A 20764-nucleotide genomic window follows, 5' to 3' on the forward strand; every position below is an offset into this window, starting at 1 on the left:
CATTGCTAGGGTCATTGATGGAGGGAGCCAGTGCAGTCGCATAACAGGTTATGCCTCTTAGTCTCCACCCGGGGACCCCGGTCGCCTTCAACCCGCAGCCGGGATGAGGGTGGGGGTGCCGGCTTCCCTGCAAGAGCACGGGAAGGCGGTGCACCGTAAGGGTGCTCTAGTCCGCAAGGGCCTTTTAGTCAAACTCGAACAAAGAAACGGGAGGGGCTGGCCGGAGCGCAGAGGTCCTAGCCCTGCCCTTTTAAAAAGGTAAGCTCTGGACCCTGTCCCCAGCCGAATGGCCGATCCTAAGGCAGCACGCCAACCCAGCTCGAGGCTCACGCGCCGGGAGGGTTATTCCTGCAGGAACTTGGCCTACACCACTCCACCGAGGGCCAGCGCCAGTCACCGCAAAGCTGCGGCTAGGGTCCTAAGTTACTGGGTAGTGGCGTAGGCTGCACAGGTACAGGGTCACGCGCGCGGCGCGGGTAGAAGCGCGCGCCTCACCACCCGGGGACGGGGGCGGGGCCCGCGGCGCGGCCTCCCGTGAAGCCTCGCGCGGGGAAGGACCGGAACTCTGGGCAGGCGGCTTGTTGATAATATGGCGGCAGGGTCTTCCTGGGCATCTCGAGTAGGCTGTGGGGCCCACAACTGGAGGAAGGGTCTCTTTTCGGGCTAGTGCGGCAGCCTCTGCGGACCCGGACGTCCGGGCCTGTTGCTGAATGAGGGGAGCCGGGCCCTCCCCGCGACAGTCCCCCCGCGCCCTCCGACCCGACCCGGGCCCTGCCATGTCCTTCTTCCGGCGGAAAGGTAGCAGAGGGGGCGCCGGCGGGGAGCCTGCCGGGCCTCAGGGGCAGTGGTGGGCCTGCGAGGGCCTACAAGGGCCTCCAACAGGGCGGCGGTGAGGCAAAGGGGCCTCGCGTGCCTCACTCTGCTCCTCGATTCTGCAGGGAGGGAGAAGGCGGCTTCCTCACGCGAGGTCATTGGAGGGATTGTCCAGTGGCCCAAAATCGTTTGGTGAAGCGTTTACGAATTAATGCCTGTTTGCGTAGGCATCGCTTTTCGGGGTGGGGGGTGTGTGTACACTGTGAATCAAGCCAAAGGAAGTTTTTTTTAGTACCTTGTTGCGAAATGTTCTGGCTTTTCAGAATTTTGAGGGTCTTCTGTTTAAAAGCAACACGGGAAAAATTGTTTTCTTCACCTAGTGCTACTTTTCAGTTTTCCTTTTTGGGGGGGAAGAGGAGTTGTGCTGTTCCTAAAAATCAGATTACTTACTGTTAAATGGTCCCTAATGAAGAAGACTACTTTTGATGACTTAAGTTTACTAACTACTGGAACGCTACGTTTGTAAACACTACTCATATTTCTGATGTTCAATTTCAATAACAGCTGCCCAGTTTTTAGGTAGAGACAGCATGATTTTGTGTGTATGTGTGTAGTGGATTGTTGCATTTCATTAAAAAATACCTACACCAAGTGAACAGTGTCTTTTGGGACGATAGTGGTCTTGTATCACTTCTTGCTGCTTCAGAGAAAAGTACCAGACAAAAACTGGTTTTGCAAAAACTATAATAAATCAGGGACTTGGGTTTACATGACAGCTCCGCCACTGGGTAACCTAGAACAGCAGAGTGTGCACCAACTTTGCTGTCCTCTCAGCTGAGGATTCAGTTTTCCCTAAAGGCTCCATTAAACTATGACTATAAATTAAAGAATTCCTTTAAAGTACATACAGAGTTTGGTGAGTGAGTGAAAACTGCTGAGTGGATGAAACCCAGAACTGCCTAATTTGTTTGACAGTTTTGAAGTGGGTTTTTTTGTCATTATTCTGTGTATAATGAGACAAACTGCATGTTGCACAACAGACTGTTGTCTGGATTTATTCAAGGAATACTTTTGAAGTCTGCTCTTTGCCAGGCACTGTGCTAGGCTCTCAGCATAGAGTGCTCTGAATAAGACAAAGTCCTTGCATCAGTGGAGCTTACTGTGTTTACTGTCTGCTGGAGCAGACACACAGTAAATCAGTCTTGATCTCTGTCAGTCAAGGAAGGTGTTTTGAAAGAGGTGACTTGACAGAGGAAACATTTAGGTTGGATGTTACAGAAAGGCCTCAGCAGATGACCTTGAAATTTAGAGCTTCAGGGTCAGGAGGAGGTAACATATAGACGTCAGGGAAGAGCATAGAAGATCCTGTCCAAAGGTGGGGGGAGGCAAGAAAATGTGGTGCCCTTCAAGAAAGAAAAAAGTCATGCAACTCAGGCCTAGAGAGGTAGATGAGTCAGATGATTCAGAACTTTATAGGCCATGGTAGGTTTTATTCCAAGTGCAGAGACAATATTAAAGAAGAGTGATTCAATATTTTGTTTTTAAAAGATTATTCTAGATTCTTTTTGGATACTGTGATGAGAGTGGAAACTAGAGGTGGTCTTATTTAGGGATCCGTCCAGTATTTAAATACCATTTTTAAGTACTACCCATATGCTTATGATTCCCAAGTTTACATCTCCAGCTTGTATTATCTCCCTTGAATCCAGACTGGCATATCGCATTGTTGGCCCACTTTACACCTATTAAATATCTAATAAATAATCTGTTAATGGATACTTCATTCTATTGGTAGATATAGTAGACTATCAAATAGATAAGTCCTTAACTGACTATCTAAAATCTAATTTCAGATTTAGTTCTCCCAAATGTTCATCAGCTTTTCCCATTTCAATAAATTTCATTTCTGGCTTTTTAATTGCTCGGGCTAAAACTTCAGAACATTCCTGGTAGTCTCTTTCACTCCTCTGTATCTGATCCTGCAAAGCTGTTAGGTCTATGCTGGAACACCTGCAAATTCAGCTACTCACCATCCCTAGGGAATCACCTCTCTTTAGATCAGGTGGGTAAGGGAGTCCTCTGAGAGGATGCCATTCTGACTTAAGGTTAAATGTCAAGAGGAAGCTGGCTTTATGAAAATTGAAGAAGCAGCATGATTTTGCTTACAGTTTGGTTTCCCTTCTTTCATCCTTGACCCATATGGTACATTTTCAAAATACCTCTGTTCATGTTCTTCCAATGGCTTCCTGTATACGTGGCCCTCGGTAATCTAGGTCCCATTTCCTCTCTGCATTCACCTCCTGCTCTCTTCTATCACTCTTCCATTTATATTGCCCTCCTTGTTGTCAAATATATTCCCACATCAGTGCCTTTGTGCTTTTGTTCTCTGCCTGGAAACCTCTTCTTACAGATACCTACCTATTCTGCTTGCTCATCTCTTTCAGGGTTGTTTTTTGTTTTGTTTTATTTTTAAAATATTTTATTCATTTATTTTTAGAGAAAGGGGAAGAGAGAGAGAAAGAGGAGAGAAACATTGATCAGTGGCCTCTTGCATATCCCCAACCAGGGACAGCAACCCAGGCATGTACCCTGACCAGGAATTGAACCAGTGACCTTTCTGTTTGCAGCACAATGCCCAACCCACTGAGCTACACAAGTCAGGACTCTTTCAGGTTTTTGATCAATTGGCCTCTTAGTGAAACTTTCTTTGGCCATCCTACTTAAGATTGTAGTCCCTGGTGCCTACACTCCCATCCTCTTAGGCAAGAGGCCTCTTTATTTTTTCTCTAGCATTTATCACCATCTGCTATACATATTAGGATGGAAGCTCACTTTTTTTTAATAGCTATATCTATGTCTAGGTCAGTGCCTAGAATATGGTTTGGAATTTAGTAAATGTTTATTGAATAAGTAAATAAAAAAAGAAATATCAGCTAGCAATAAGTTGCAGGGAATTTAAATAGCAATATGAGAGCAGATCACCAAGGAACAGCCTAAGAAGATGGAATCTGAGACCTGAATGAGGTCAGAGAGCCAGCGCTAACAAGATAAAAGGAACTGCCTTCAACCCAGAGAGATCTGGTAGTACAAATGGCCTGAGGCAGGAATGAGCTGAGTGTTCTGGAAACTGAAAGGAGGCTGGACTGACTTGGAGAGGACAATGGGGTATGTTTTAGAGGTAGAGACAGCATAACTTGAATGGTGATTGGAGTAAAGAAAAACTGAGAAAGCTTTGGGCTTAGAGCTCAAGATAGGAAGAATCAGAAATTCTGTTTTGGCAGTTGTTGGTTTGCGGTTAACTTTTGGACATCCGTGTGGATATGTTAAGGAAGCAGTTGGACATGCAAGTCTGTAGTTCTGGAAGGAGGTCAGAGCTCGAGATCTGGATCTGAATTTAGAAGTACTTTGCATAAATGATCATTAAAGACAAGGGACTATCACCCAGGGAGTACACACATGAGTTAGGTTGAAAGGCTAAGCTTCCATAGCAGAGAAACATGAAAGAATAATGGCTCAAACAAGACAAACCTTTATTTCTCTCTGTGTAACATTCTATATTCCTGGTCATCAGGTGGCTTTGCTTCATAATTATTCAAAGATAATTTTCCTCCCATATTGTTATTTCTCTTGTACTTGGGTTGTGGTCTGTTTTATCAAAGGTAGGTGGTAGCCTCTTCTGACTGTTCTCAGTCCTCTGACCTAGGCATGGTGAGAGGAAGAAGTATAAAGGAAAGACAAGCTTTGGCCAGAAAATGGCACATACCAATTTTATTTACATTCTGTTGTGAGAGCCTTGTCATGTGGTCATGGATAATTGCAGAGGCTTCTGGGAAATGAAGAGTAGCTAGCCAGTTTTGTTCCAGGCGGTAGCCAAAAGGGAAGAATGAATTCAGTGGCCAAGTAGCATCTCCTGCCATGCAGTTGACAAGAAAGGAGCCTAGGAGAGGGCTCTGAGGTTAATCCAGCTTTTAGAAGTTAAGTTGAGGAACATACCCAGAGCAAAGGAGAATTGAAAATAAAATGTCAGGGATATAGGAGGGCAATGTCACAGAAGCTAAGGGAAGACTTCTCCAAAAGGAGGGAGTATTGTGTTGACTGTCATCTGCAAGGTCAAGATAATGTGGAAGTAATCAAACACTTTACGTGGTATCAGTGGAATGGGTGGAGGGAAGAATGTGAAATGAAGAAAACAGTAAAACCTTTTTTAAGAAACTTTGCAGTGAAGAGTAACAAAAAGTGTCAATAGCTGGAAGGGGATATTAGGTTGAGGTGTGTTTTTGTTTTGTTTTTAAGATAAAAAATACCAGAGTATGTTTGTATGCTGATAGGAAATGATCCATTAGAGAGGGATAAATGATGCAGAACAGAGGTGTTGCAGGCATGAGTACAGTTCTTGAGACAGACCTGTGGAGTAGGGAGTAAGCCTGCTGATACCAAGATTGCTCAGGACACACTGCTGCTGGAAATGTTAATCGGTACAGCCGCTCTTGTAAAATTAAAAAAAACTCAAATAGTATTATATATTGTTCATAGATAACATAAATCTGTTAAAGAATGTGGGTGGTAACAATCAACATTCAATTTGTGAATTTGTTTCTCTAGGGAGAGGGGTAACGAAATCAGGGTGATATTTCAGTTGCACCTGCAATGTTTTATTTCTTTAAAGAATTTTTCTGGAGCAAATATGATAATGTTAAGATTTGATAAACCTGAGTATTCCTCATGTTAAGTTCTGGTCTTATCTGTCAGGATGGGCAGGGTAGGACAAAATGGCAGCTGAATTACAACCCAAAATGGCGGCTGAGCTACAACCAGGAAAAGACTGCTGACGTCAAACCAGAAGGCTGAAAGGGCAGGCTTTGCTAAAACGGATATCTGCATAGCAATCTGAGCCCAAGAGAACCACCAATGATATATTGCTGCTTTGTTCAAAGAGGACCAATTCCCGGTTCCCACAAAGAGAGCCAAACAAAATAAAACCCCACCACATTCCATACTTAGGTGCGACTTCCCCGGCCCCACTCTGTGGACTGGAGAACCTCGCCCGGATGTGCAGACCCCAGTAAAGCTCTATATTGCCTAACTTCGTGGCTAATTGGCATTTCTTCCTCAGCAAAGCCTAAGAAAACCTTTCATTATCTTCACATTTTAAATGTTTCATAATAAAAAATGTACAAATAAAAAAAGCATCGTCAGTAGTACAAAATAAGATGGCAGAAATGATCCTAAGTGGATCAGTTATCACAGTAAATATAAATAGATTAAAATGTATATGGCTAAAATTCTAGTAAAAGTTCATATAACTAAAAGATAAAGACACAGGTTGGGTGATAAACTAAAATCCATCCATAAGTTATTTATCAGAGACACAGACTAAACATAAGGGCATAAAGAAATTGAAAATAAATGGGTGACTATACTAGGCAAATGTTCACCAGAAGAAAGCTTGTGCAGCAGAGGAACTATTGTACTTTAAAGTATAAAGCATTGTTAGGGCAAAAGGTCACTACATTATGATGAAATGAACAGGATACTAGGAAGATAAAATTCTTAACTAGTTTTCATCTAATACCAGTATCAAAATATATAAAGCACAATATACAGAATTACCAGGAGAAATCAACAAAATTCATAGAGCTTTAAGAATACTCTGTTTTAGAAGATCAGTAATCACAATAAGCAAAAATGGGCTAACTTGCATAGTAAAAAGGTGGTGATCTTTGGATTGGACCCCTGCTATTTATATTTAAATATAAAAAAGAGCCCTGGCTGGTGTAGCTCAGTGGATTGAGCTCGGGTCTGTGAAGCAAAGGGTCGTTGGTTTGATTCCCATCAGGGCACATGCCTGGGTTGCAGGCCGGGTCCCCACTGGGGGACACAGGAGAGGCGGCCACACGCTGATGTTTCTCCCTCTCTTTCTCCTTCACGTCCCCTCTGTCTAAAAATAAATAAATAAAATATTTTTTAAAAAAGATAATGGGAAGGTTAAAAGGAAAATAATGGGAAAATAAATCATAGCTATACAAACATAGATACACAAACATCCCTGATATACAGAAATAAATTTCAGGTAGATAAGAGCCAAAATTTGAAAATGCAAAACTTGAAATCATAGAAGAAAATAAAATGGAGGTGGAAAAATCTGATCTTGAGGTAGGAAAGGATATTTTTCAAATGATATAGGAAATACAATTCATGTAATGTAAGTTTGATTACATTAAAATAAAAAAACTTGCTCTTGCTGGGTGGCTTGGTTAATTGGAGCATAGTCCTATGCACCAAAAGGCTGTGGGTTTGATTCCCAGTGGCATGCCTAGGTTGCTGGTTCGATGCACAAGTGGGAGAGAGCCAATCAATGTTTCTGTCTCTCCCCTCCTTGGCTCCCTCCCCCTCTCGCTCCTCTCTCTTTTTCTCTCTCAAATCAGTAAAAATATCCCGGGGTGAGGATTGGAAGGGAAAAGAAAAAAAAAGAAATAAAAACCTTATACAATGAAATATACCAAGGTATTTGCAATGCAAACAACAAAGGATTAGTATCCAGAATATGTATGGGATTTCTACAAAAAATAAAGCACATGAATAGGCAGTCCATAAAAGAGGAGACCTGAATAGCCAACAAACACAAAAGGGTGTTACATTGAAAGAAATAAAGGAAATGAATTAAAAACATCAAATACCATTTGAAAACTGTTAAGTTGGCAAAAATTAAAACTACCAAGTATGCAAATAATGAGCACAAAGATTATGGAAATTGATAGAACTGAAAAACCAAAGTTTTTTTTTGGTGAAAAACTCACATAATTTGTTACCTTAGCAGCTTTATTACTAGGGATTTATCCTGGATAAATTTTTACATGTAGACATAGGAAGACATGTACTACAATGTTTATCACATCAATGTTTGTGAAAACCAGAAAATAAACATAAAATTTTTTAAAGATTTTATTTATTTTTAGAGGGAGGAGGAGGGAGGGAAAGAGGGAAACATCAAGGTGTGGTTGCCTCTCACACATACCCTGCTGGGGACCTTGCCAGCAACCCAGGCATGTGTCCTGATTGGGAGCTGAACCTTTGACCCTGTGTTTCTCAGGCCAGCTGAGCCACACCAGCCAGGGCTAAAACCTAAATGTTACCTAACAGGAAAATGGGTAACTAAAAGTGTAATTGCCTAAAGGAATTGAGCAGCTAAAATAAACTAGAGCTACATGAAAATTAGAATTGCATCAATATAGACAAATGTCAAATCATTGTATGAATACAAGTGTAAGATAAGTGTAGAAAAAGGCAAGTCTCTGAGATATGTGGGTTCAGTACCAGATCACTGCATTAAAGACAGTGTCATAATAAAGTGAGTCATGCAAATTTTTTGGTTTCCCAGTGCATATAAAAGTTGTTTATATTATAGTCAATGAAGTGTGCAAGCAATAGCAATTATGTTTAAAAAATAATGTGCATACTCTAACTGAAAAATAACTTTGTTGCTAAAAAAATGCTAACCTTCATCTGAGCTAGTGGAGGGTCTTACCTCAATGTTGACGGCTGCTGACTGATCAGGGTGGTGGTGGCTAAAGTTTGGAGTGGCCATGGTAATTTCTTAAAATATGACAGCAATGAAGTTTCCTACAGTGCTTGACTCTTCCTTTCATGAATGATTTCTCTATTGTACTCAATGCTGAATGATAGCATTTTACCCCCACTAGAACTTCTTTCAAAATTGGAGTCAGCCCTATCAAACCCTGACACTGCTTCATTAGCTAGGCTTCTGTAGTATTCTAACTCTTTTGTTATCATTTCAAACATCTCTACCGCTAAAAGATTCCATCATAAGAAACCACTCTGCTCACCCACAGGAAGCAACTGCTCACCTGCTCAAGTTCCATCTGGAGATTGCAGCGGTCCTGTCACACGTCCAGGCTCCACCTGTGATTCTCGTTCTCTTGCTATTTCCACCACACTTGCAGTTCCTCCACTGAACTCTTAAGCCCCTTGAAGTTATCCATGAGGGGTGGTATCAACTTGTTTCGAACTCCTGTTAATGTTGGTATTCTGACCTCTTCCCATGAATCACAAATGTTATTAATGGCATCTGGAATGGTGAATCCTGTCCAGAGGTTTTCAATTACTTAGCTCAGATCCATCAGTGGAATCACTATTTATGGCAGCCATAGCCTTACAAATATATTTCTTTTTCTTTTTAAATATTTTATTTATTTATTTTTAGAGACAGGGGAAAGGAGGGAGAGAAACATTATGTGCCAGAGAAACAGCAATTGGTTGCAGCCTGGCCCACAACCCAAATTGGCAACGTTTCGTTCCAGAGGCTGGTACACAATCCACTGAGCCTCACCAGCCAGGGCACAAGATGTGTTTCTTAAATAATAAGATATGAGAGTGGGGAGAGGACTTCCGCCAAGATGGAGGTATAGGTGGACGTGCCGTGCCTTCTCACACAACCAAGTTTAGGGACAACTAAATATTAGCATCAGAAAACACAACCAGAACACGGAAAATTGAACTTTTCGGAAGTCCGTTAACAACAAATTCTTCAGCCCGACCGGTAAGGGGCGAAACCGGCGTCTCGTGAGGGGTTGCACTGGAGGACTCCGGTCGGACGGACCCAGGTGCGGAGTCCAGACGCGCGAATCCAGACGCACGGGTTCCAGACGCACGGGTTCCAAACGCAGGATTGGACCTAGTGAGCGACCGAGCAACCCACCGGGTGAGCGACTGCTGAGGAGACAGTGGGGAGGCGGTGCTGCGTGTTGACTGCGGTTGCCTGTCTGCGGGCGAGCGGACAGGCGAGGGAGTGGGCGGTTGGACCAGGGCCCGGCGGTCCCCGTGGCTTGCGGCAGTAGAGGGTGCCGCCATTTCCCTGCTCTGACCACGCCCCCACATACAGCGTCACAACCCAGCGACCTGGGAGTCCAAGGCGCCGCTTCTCACATTTAAAGGGCCAGAACAGACCAAAAATGTCGCAGGAAGACCTCAAAGCCCCAGAGATAAATCTAAGCGACGAAGAAATAGCAAAACTCTCAGACCCACAGTTTAAAACACTGGTCATCAGGATCCTCACAGATCTGGTTGATTATAGCCACAAATTAGAGAAACATATGAAGGCTAAACTAAGGGAAATGAATGGAATTCCACAGGAAACCCATAGAGATGAAAAGGAAACTGGGACTCAAATCAATGGAGTGGACCAGAAGAAAGCAAGTAATGGCCAAACAGAAAAGAGTCAAGGAGCAAGAATTCAAAGAAATGAGGAGAGTCTTAGGAACCTCCAGGACATCTTTAAACGCTCCAATATCCGAATTATAGGGGTACCAGAAGGGGGAAAGACACAACCACCAGTGGAAAAATTATTTGGACAAATAATAAAAGAAAATTTCCCCAATCTGGCAAAGGAAATAGACTTCCAAGAAATCCAAGAAGCTCAGAGAGTACCAAAAAAGTTGGACTCAAGAAGAAACACACCAAGGCATATCATAATTACATTAGCCAAAATTAAAATGAAGGAGAGAATCCTAGAAGCAGCAAGAGCTAAGGGGACAATCACCTACAAAGGAGTCCCCATCAGACTGTCAGCAGATTTCTCAAAAGAGACCTTACAGGCAAGAAGGGGCTGGAAAGAAATATTCCAAGTCATGAAATCTAAAGACCTACAACCAAGATTGCTCTATCCAGCAAAACTTTCATTTAGAATGGAAGGACAGATAAGGTGCTTCTCAGATAAGATCAAATTCAAGGAGTTCATCATCACCAAGCCCTTATTATATGAAATGTTAAAGGGACTTATCTAAGAAAAAGAAGTTAAAGAAACATGAACAGTGAAAGAACAACAAGCTCACAGTTATTAACAACCACACCTAAAACAAAAGCAAACTAAAAGAACAGCTAGATCAGGAGTGGAAACATAGAAATGAAGATCTCAAGGAGGGTTAGCAACAGGGGGATGGGAGGAGGAGATGGGGGGAGAAGGTACAGAAAATAAGTAGCATAGACAGTAGATAGAAAATAGATGGGGGGGCAAGAATAGCATGGGAAATATAGAACCTAAAGGACTTGAGACACATGGACATAAACTAAAGGGGGGGTAATGGTGGGGATGGGGGGGCAGGGTGGAGGGGAATGAAGGGGGGAATAGAACAACTGTAACAGCATAATCAATTAAAAAATAAATTAAAAAAATAGTAAGATATGAAAGTCGAAATTACTCCTTGACCCCTGGGATGTGGCTTGGGTGCTGTGTTAGCAGGCATGAAAACAATACCAACCTCATTGTATACCTACCTCCATCAGAGCTCTCGGGCGACCAGGTGCATTCACTGGTCAGTGAACAGTAATACTTTGAAAGGAGTATTTTTTCCTGAGCAGCAGATCTCAGTAGTGGGCTTAAAGATGCAGTAAACTATGTTGTAAACAGATGTGTTGTCATCTAGGCCAGAGGTGTCAAACTCATTTTCACTGGGGACCACATCAGCCTCAGGGTTACTTTTAAAGGACCGAAATAATTTTAGAACTATATAAACGTAACTACTCCTTGACTGTTAAGGAGTTGCAATTACATTTGGCCCTTTCAGGGCAACCAGGAAGCTGGTGTGGCTCCTGGTGAAAATGAGTTTGACACCCCCAATCTAGGCTTTGTTCTATTTATAAATAGAGCACAGGCAGAGTTGATTTAGCATAGTTCTTAAGGGCCCTAGGATTTTTGGAATGGAGAATGAGCACTGACTTTACCAGCTGCATTTCCATAACAAAAGAGTCAGCCTGACCTTTGAAGCCACGCCTTGTGTTCTGTTCTCTTCTCTGGCTCTAAAAGTCTTAGATGGCAGCTTCTGATAAAAGGCTTCTTTGTCTACATCAAAATATGTTGTGTAGTATTGCTGCCTTCATTGTCTTAGCTAGGTCTTTTGAGTAACTTGCTGCAGCTCCTACAGCAAGTAGAGAGGGGGGAAGGGAGGGAGAAAAACATGGGTTAGTTGTCTCTCACATGCCCCCAGAAGGGGGCCTAGCCTGCAACCCAGGCATGTGCCCTGACTGGGAATCAAACTGGTGACCTTTTAAGTTTGCGGGCCGACACAATCCACTGAGCCACACCAGCTAGGGCCACCTTGAAATTTTATGTTGTGGAGATGCCTTCTTACTTAAACCTCACGAACCCAGCCTCTGCTAGCTTTCAACTTTCCTTCTGCAGTTTCCTCACCTCTCTCAGCCTTCACAGAATTGAAGAGTTAGGGCCTTGCTCTGGATTAGGCTTTGAATTCAGGGAATGTTGTGGCTAGTTTGAGCTCATCCTGACAACGTAAAACTTTCTTCATATCAGCAATAAGGTTGTTTTGCTTCTTATCATATGTATCTTCACTGGAGTTGCACTTCTAGTTCTAATTTCCTTCAAGAACTTTTTCTTTGCATTCACAGCTTGGCTAACTGGTACAAAAGGCCTAGCTTTTGACCTGTCTTGGCTTTTGATATGCCTTCCTCTCTGAGTTCAGTCATTTCTAGCTTTTAAATTAAAGTAAGACTTCCTTTCACTTGAACACTTAGAGTTCATAGTAACATTATTAATTGGCCTAATTTCAATATTGTTGTGTCTCAGGGAACAGGGAGGCTCCAGGAGAGGAGAGATGGGAGTGCCTGGGTGGTAGAGCCGTCGGACCACATTCAGTATTTATCAGTTCTATTCATTGTCTTGTATGAGAGCTGGTCATGACATATCAATACCATTAAAATACAGGGTCACCGATCACCATAACAAATACAATAATAATGAAAAACTTTGAAATATCACTAGAATTACCAATTGTGATATAGAGACACATGTGCAAAAGCTTTTGCAAAAATGGCACCTATAGGCTTGGCTAGATGCAGGGTTGCCAGAGACTGTCAATTTGTAAAAAAATTGCAATAGCTGCAAAGTACAATCAGGTGCAGTGCATTTAAAGAAGGTATGCTCAAACCATTTACGTAATTTTTTAAAAAAAAAAAGAAAACAAACTTCTCCCCCCCCCAAAAAAAAAAAAAAAAGGTGTGCAGAATAATACTATGTTTTACTTTTTTATATATTCATATGTAGTAACATCCTAAAAACATGCATGGCAGTCAGTGCACCTAATTTAGGATATATTTATGTATAAGAAGAGAAGAGGAACATAGAGAGCAGGTAGTGAGTCATAAGAATCTTTAACTATACGTATAATATTTAGAGGAGGAAAAAGGAAATAAGGCTGAATGCTAATATTTGGTGAAGTCAGGTTGTATGTGTACTTGCATGTTTGAAATATTGAATAGAAGATCTTACGGGTGAGATAATGCATCGAGTGTGGCAAAGTGGAACTGTAGAAGTATATTTTGGTGGTAGAATCACTTGGTCTTATAAGTAATGATTTGGGTGTGGGAAGTAAGGGAGAGACCATGTTAAGGATGAGTCCAGATTTGGGGCCTGAGAAACTATTTGGAGATGGTGTGTCATTTATGAGAGAACACTAAGACCGTGGTAGGAACAGGTTTGGGAAAAGATGGTACATTTTGCTTTGGATAAAGGGAATGATAGATATAAGGTAGGTGGTTAAGTAACTAAATTTAAGATCAAAAAATGATTTAGAACCCTGGCTGGTGTGGCTCAGTGGATTGAGTGTTGGCCTGCAAACCAAAGGGTCACGGGTTTGATTCTTAGGACACATGCCTGGGTTGTGGGCCAGGACCCCAGGGGTCGCACAAGAGGCAACTGCACATTGATGTTCTCTCCTTCTCTGTCTCCTTCCTTTCCCCTCCCTAGAAATAAATTTAAGAAATCTTTTTAAAAATATTTAGACTGGAGATATAAATTTAGTAACCATGGCATATCTCTGGTATTGAAAGCCTTAAGAATAGATAAGATTATCCAGGAAATACATACACTCATATACACAATGGGGCACAGTTGTCATACAAATCAACAATTAATAAGTAATAGTATGGGAATAAGCTTTTGTGTACTTAAGCGGTAAATCTGCTTTTGCCCATGCCTCTATGTGGTAAAAAGAAAGGGGATCCAAAACCCTTTCCCCTAGAAACTCCCAGTGGGCAGAGGAGAGGTCAGCCAAGGGAACAAACTAAGGAGTGGCTAGAAAACCAGGACAGTGGAGTGTCGTGGAAGCCAAGATAAATTTGTATTTCAGGTGGATGAAGTACATTGGCAGATCCTAGAAGGGCTGCAGAAAACAGTGATGTGTACTTGAAATGATCTTAACTTTTGTCCACGTTTGTTTCCACACACTTGCATGTGGACTTATTGAAGGCAGGACTGTCCTCTCTGAGTCAGGAGAGTGTCTGGTACATAATAGGCACCCAAGTATTTGTTGATGGATTGATTTATCAGATACTGTGAGAGCTAGTTATTTTCTGCCACTGCCCTTCAATGCTTAAGAGCACAAGTAGAGAGATGGTTACATTGTGAGATTCATTCTGATACTATTTTCATGGCAAGGGTAAAGAAAAATGTCATGTTAGAAAACCACCAGAAGAGAGGATTAAAAATAGTCTTACGTTAGATCCGGTTATTGGCCTAGGCTGCCATGCACCTTCCTTTCAAGGACATGTTGTTAGAGTATCTGCAATAGAAGCTCCATTGTTTTGTGTGATTTTTTAAGAAACAAGTTGTTAAACCTTGAGTATTAGAAGTTTTGTACGTTTGTAAGTTTAGAATGTTTGTGTTTGATGCTGTGGTAGGGGATACACAACAAATAAGATGTGATACACAGCCAAAGAACTTTTTCTTTAGTAGTGGTTAGTACATGGTAACATTAGTTAACATCCTAAATTTACTGTGTGATGGTTACTCCTCTAAGCCCTTTAGAAGTATTTATTTTTTCATCTACAAGCCACTAAGGTAGGTATTATTATTACTGATCTGATTTTATAAATTAACAAAATTGAGACCCAGGGGAGTAAAGTTACTTGTTCATGATCCTGTGGCTAATAGGTGGCAGAGCCAGAATTTGAACCAGGAATTCTGACATTGTCTCTCCACAGCACACTCAGTGTTGGAGGCTGAATGCTGTTCAGAGGCCACTTCCTTAGAGAAACCTCCCCTGGTGGCTGTGTGCTCTGACCCTTCCCCCAGTCATTCCAGCCATGTATAATAGAATTTTGAATACTCATCTGTTAGAATAAAGCTTGTCTAATTTTTAAAATGTATTAGAATGTATCTTTTTTACTGGAAAGGTTGGTCATGATGCTCTTTTATCTTCTAGTGAAAGGCAGAGAACAAGATAAGACTTCAGATGCCAAGTCAGTTAAAGGTGAGTTCAGCAGCATTCCACAGTATTAAAAAGTGATGTGCTTTGCACTTATGAACTTTTTAATCCTGTTATCTTCTCCATTCTTTTGCCATTAATCATTTTGGCCTTTTAGAATTATTTACAATTTAACTTTTATATGCTCTTCAACACCTAGCATATGGTAGGCTTTTTTACTAAGCATCTGCTGGCTGTCCTAGTAATTACAGTGAACCAGTGCCTTTCTTACTAATCACATATTTGATTGTTCCCTGTGATTTGTTGACTTTATTTATTTTTTAAAAACCACGAAAAGTACTATTAACTTACAGCTGAGTGATGGCACTGCCAGCACAGGCTTGGTTTTCTGTTTATCCAGAAGTATTGGTGGTTACAGTTCGCACTTCATTACTTTGGATGAATGGCCTTAACTTAAAACTTATTCTGAGTACTTTATTGGAATCAATGTATTGTCCCTATTCATAAGACTTTCTTAAGTTATAATCTCTGCTGTAGTTTCGATTGGTTTCATTCTGTCAATGTGTAAATATTAGAATGGGAAATTGATAATAGAAGTTATTTCCATAGCCATTATGTATAATTTTATAAATGGAATTTATTTTTATGAAATCTATGGATTGCTGCTTATTTAGATTTTTCTTTCAAATGTTTATATGATGTGTGACTAGCATTGAATATTAAGTCTATATGCTCAGTTTTCCAGAGCAACTAATTATAACTTGTCAGAGATTTGTAAGATGATTTACTGCTTATTTCTAATAATTAAAAGTCAGTTGAATCATGTTAGGTGATTCAACTAACTAACATACTACCCTCTAACATGATTGGTATTGATAGAGGCTAAAAAGCCGTTAGTAAGCAGAGCCTTGTAAACTAGATCTGGTTGTACTAGAAAGGAGGGACTTGGATGTCTCAGGCATACTACTCTTGTACACTAACAGTACAACTTTGGAAGTCATGTCACTCTCTTTAAAGTCTTCATTTGTAGAATGAAAGGATTGGCCTGCCTAACTTCTAAATCAGTACCAGGCTAAAAAAATTTAATGCTTGCACTCTGTTTCTGACAGTAAATAATCCCTGCTTAGCATCCCTAACTAAATTGAAAAAAATCATTTGAAGATACCTTCATTCTATAATTTTCCCAACCCTTACTGAATAACCAATAAATATAGATACCTCAAAACAGGTATAAATATTCGTGCTCTTATCTGTGTTCTTTTATAAACACAGCTCAAGGAATAATAGATTAAATTACAGTTTTCATTCTGTAGTTTTAGTTTTGTTCCTTGGGCCAGCAAGGGTTAAGGAATGAAAAGGGCCAATTTTCAGAAAATCTGCTGGCTGTGGTATTGTCTGTCTTCAGAAAACTTCTCAAAGAAAGATCTCTTTCACATTCCATTTTGGCACAGTATTTTGAGGTTATAAATAATAATATGGCATTTCTTTCTACTTTTCTGCTGTTTGATTAATTTACCTTTCCCTTAAGCCTTGTTGGGTGTGCTCACTTAAGAGAAATGTTACAGAACTTAATTTTTGAAGTTCTTTTTAAGCCCTCTTTTGAAACAATTTAGAAACTACCAATTTTTGTCTAACTTTTAACAATTCTTTGAAAAATTATAGCCTCGATATCCGTACATTCCCCACAAAAAAGCACTAAAAATCATGCCTTGCTGGAGGCTGCAGGACCAAGTCATGTTGCAATCAATGCCATTTCTGCCAACATGGACTCCTTTTCAAGTAGTAGGACAGCAACACTTAAGAAGCAGCCAAGCCATATGGAGGCCGCTCATTTTGGTGACTTGGGTAAGTAACAGTTACTTTTTGTTGACTTACAATGTAGGAAGGAATTGAGTATATTATGTGAAACTCCTGTCAGTGGATACTGAACTGTATAATTGGAAGGAGCTTTGAAAAAAGTGTATTTTAATTAAAATAGCAGCTGTGAGTGTAATGGAAGCACCATTTGTTCCTATAAATACAAAATAGAAAGCACACCCAATAGAAAAATTGGCCATTTCCAGAAGAAGGTATACATTACATTGCCTGTGTGAAAAACATGCCTCATTTCACAAATAATCAGGGAAATGCAAATTAAATAAAAAGTTAATGTTCCCCCTAACACATTAGCAAGTATTTAAAGTTCAATAATTTGAGTGTTAATGTAGGTGTAGAGAAATAGCCATTTCTTTTTAGTGGAACTGTAAATTGTTGAAGAGTTTTTAGAAGGCAATTTGGAAGTATTTATCAAAATATATACAATCTAGTCCTGATACACTCACATATATTCATAAAGATGTATACATGAGTATATATAAGGCTATTCATTACAGTACTGTTGTAATAGGAAACAATTATGAACAGCATATAAATACCTATTAATAGAGAAGTGGGCAAATTTTGGTATACCCATACTCAGAAATACTTTGTAGACCTTTAAACGTCTGAAGAAGACATGGAGAAATGCCCAACATATGTTATAAAGGTGAAAAAAGCTGGTTACATAGCAGTAGATATAGTAGGATCCCTGTTGTGTTAAAATAACTTATTATCCCCCACACCCAAAAAAGGTATACAGGAGATTTCTTACAACTGCACATGAACCTACTATAGCTCAAAATTAAAAGTTTAGTTGAGAAAATTGTAAGTCTTGCAGGGGGTCAGGATTTCCTGAAGTTCATGAAAATGATGTCTACAGAGATGGACTAGTTAACATTGACAAGAAAGTCAGCAAGGATGATGACACGTGAATTGCTTCAAAGAATATGATTTGAATAGCGAAAGATTAAGAAAAGCCCTTTTAAAAAATTGATGAAGGCACTAAAGGGAACAAGGTCCCCAAAAAAGGTCTTAGTGTGATAACACCATTTTTTCCACTTTCAGTTTATGCCTGTTTCACAGGACTTCCAACAACAAAATGTTGGGACAGAACATTCTGAGATTCACCACCTCTGTGGTCAGTAGGAGCCACTTACTATGAGGAAGGTCCAGGGAAGGATTTGTCATTTTTGGTGGAAAACAAGGGTGGTTACTAGCTATGATGACTTTGTATTTTGGATCTGGATTTTTGCTACACCTTTCTTTATTGTAAGACACCAACTGCTTAAAAAATAAGGATGTTTTAGTTAATCCATGAAACAGATATGAAGAGGAGCATTTTAAGAGATGCAGTCTCTTTGAAAAATGGATCAAACTGTTGAACTTGACATACTAGATGTGTTTGTAAATAAACTTATGGCATGAATCCTTAATGCCTCTTCTCTGAAATACAAAATGTGATAATTAAAAAAAAATTTATAAAGCCATCAGTTAATTTTATGAAAATGAATTATGTTATCCTGTGACAGTTAAAATTTTTAAATTTTTTCTAATAGCTATGGTTATACTCATAATTTAAATTCAATTAAATATAAAATAAACTTGTTTTTATTAAGTTTAGTTTTATTTTTAAAGATAAAATTCCAGAGCTACTCTTTATTCTATTTTAAATAATGTTGAGAGTTCATAACACTTTTCTAGCTGTATCTGCACATCCACAATTGTTCCTTAGGGTTAGTTCCTAGAAATGGAGTTATTAGGTTGACAGTCATACATATTGCTAAGGTTTGCTGTCTGTTACTGAATGCTCCTCCAAAAAGATTTTGCAAGTTTACAGTCTCATCATCAGTGGCTGAGAATGCTTCCTGTTTTGTTGTGCACTAAAAGAGATGTAAGGATTGAGTAACATAGAGTTTTTAATAATTTTTTAAAGTTTTGCACAGTCGTTTCTTGTTTAGAAACCAAAACCATAATATTTCTAGTTCTTTATTCATTTACATTGCTAGGAAGTAAACTTTTGAAGAACTTTGATGCTAAAAGTGAATGACTAACTTGTCATTCACCTATTTGTTACTGAACTGCTAAAATTCTTTTGCTTTTTTCAGGCAGGTCTTGTCTGGACTACCAGATTCAAGAGGCCAAATCAAGCCTTTCAAAGACCCTTGAACAAGTCTTGCATGACACTATTGTCCTCCCTTACTTCATTCAATTCATGGAACTGCGGAGAATGGAGCATTTGGTTAAGTTTTGGTTAGAAGCTGAAAGTTTTCACTCTACAACGTGGTCCCGAATAAGAGCACACAGTCTGAACACAGTGAAGCAGAGCTCATTGGCTGAGCCTGTCTCTCCATCTAAAAAGCAAGAAACTGCAATATCTTTTGTAATGGAGTCTCTTGACAAGGGATTAGAGGATTCTAGCTCAGCCCAGTTGCTTATGACTCGATCAGAAGGAACTGATCTAAATTATAGAACTAACAATTCCCAGAATCACTGGTTTCTTTCCCAGGAATGTGACAGTGCCCATTCTTTCCACCCTGAAATGGCCAGAAGAGAAGCTCAGGAAATTTCCATGGAAACCCAAGAATCTTCCCCAAGACTTAAAGTAGCCAGGACAAATACTCTCTCTTCTCCACTAAAGGAATTATCAGAAAAACTAATGAAAAGTAAGTATGTGATTTCCATCTCTCTTTTTATTCTGGTTTTGTTTTTTTAGCAGTGTACAAAATGGAACTTGAGATAGTGAATAAAAGGGCTAGAATAATTTTTTTCTCCCACATCAGCTTTCAAATTTGGGAGGATTTGGTGAGTGCCCTGGAGTAGGATCAGTGTATAGGAAAGGAGCCAAAGGGATATCTGTAGTGATTGGATCCTCTAAGGAGAATGTTAGCAGAATTAACAAATGAAGGGTCAACTCTGATCCTGCTTTTTCCTTCTACAGATTTTGAAATCAAAGCGTTATCCGATAGGCTTAGTCCATCCTGTCTGTCTTAATTTTATTACAACCTGACTGTACTTTACAGATAAATTTATTTTTAATTGCTAGTAGGTGGCATTTATTGAGTTCTATGCTAAAGGCTATACTTAGATTTCATATAGTAATAACATTTCTGTGAGGTAGGCATTATTATCCTGTTTTCCATGAGAAAACTGTGGCTTAGAAAGGTTAAGTAAGCTGAGGTAGGCTATATAGTAAGTAGGGAGCTAGAAATATAGCCCAGGCCTGGGACAATAACACCTTTCTTTTTTAATTCTCTATTTGGAAATTATGCACTCATTTTTCAATTATCACCTTCTGGAATTCTAATTAGACACTGCTGCTTTTGGTATTATTTGTTCCTTGTTTCTCAAAGGGCTAGATGATTTTCTTTTTCTTGTTCACTTTTTTTCATTAAGATATATATTTTTTAGAGCAATTTAAAGTTCACAGCGAAACTGTGGGGAAGGTACAGATTTCCCATACACTGCCTAGACATTGTTTTGGTTCAATCTTCTGAAGCAAATGGTTCAACCATTTTTTGAGCCCTGAGCAATAGCCCTTGAAACTGCAAGCTCTAAGTCTCTTGAACTTGGTGGTTTTTCTCAGGTGAATACCCTCCCTGTCTTATACTTTTATTCTTGATTTACGCTGGCTTCTACAGGTCCACAATTCCTTACCTACAATTCAGAAATCTAGCAAATGTCAACTGCTACAAGTTATTTTTAAAGTCAATGAAACTTGCCCTGAACCGGTATGAACTGGTATTATTACAGAAATATGAATGTGTTTGATTATGAGGTACTGTCCCCGTGCTATTGGGGTATTGGTACAGTATATGTTAATAGTGTGTGACCTCTGTAAACACCCTCCCCCCAGTTCTGAA

At 39.9% G+C, this 20764-nt stretch overlaps 1 protein-coding gene and 1 pseudogene across 1 annotated transcript in view; both read left to right on the forward strand.

Annotated features, from left to right (window-relative positions):
- The first annotated feature begins 563 nt into the window (after positions 1–563).
- Positions 564–20764, forward strand: part of LOC128625754 (A-kinase anchor protein 10, mitochondrial-like) — a 39899-nt gene continuing 19698 nt past the window's right edge. Inside the window, exons 1-4 of the mRNA XM_053665698.1 lie at positions 564–798; positions 15045–15092; positions 16710–16892; positions 19010–19567. Coding sequence (XP_053521673.1) covers positions 711–798; positions 15045–15092; positions 16710–16892; positions 19010–19567 — 877 coding nt within the window. The 5' untranslated portion in view covers positions 564–710. The remainder of the gene's footprint in view (positions 799–15044; positions 15093–16709; positions 16893–19009; positions 19568–20764) is intronic.
- On the forward strand, positions 18004–18330 carry LOC119064548 (cytochrome c oxidase subunit 7C, mitochondrial-like; annotated as a pseudogene).

The sequence above is a fragment of the Artibeus jamaicensis genome, unplaced genomic scaffold (assembly GCF_021234435.1).
Source record: "Artibeus jamaicensis isolate MK-2021 breed Jamaican fruit bat unplaced genomic scaffold, CSHL_Jam_final contig_419, whole genome shotgun sequence".
In the NCBI taxonomy this organism is placed as follows: domain Eukaryota; kingdom Metazoa; phylum Chordata; class Mammalia; order Chiroptera; family Phyllostomidae; genus Artibeus; species Artibeus jamaicensis.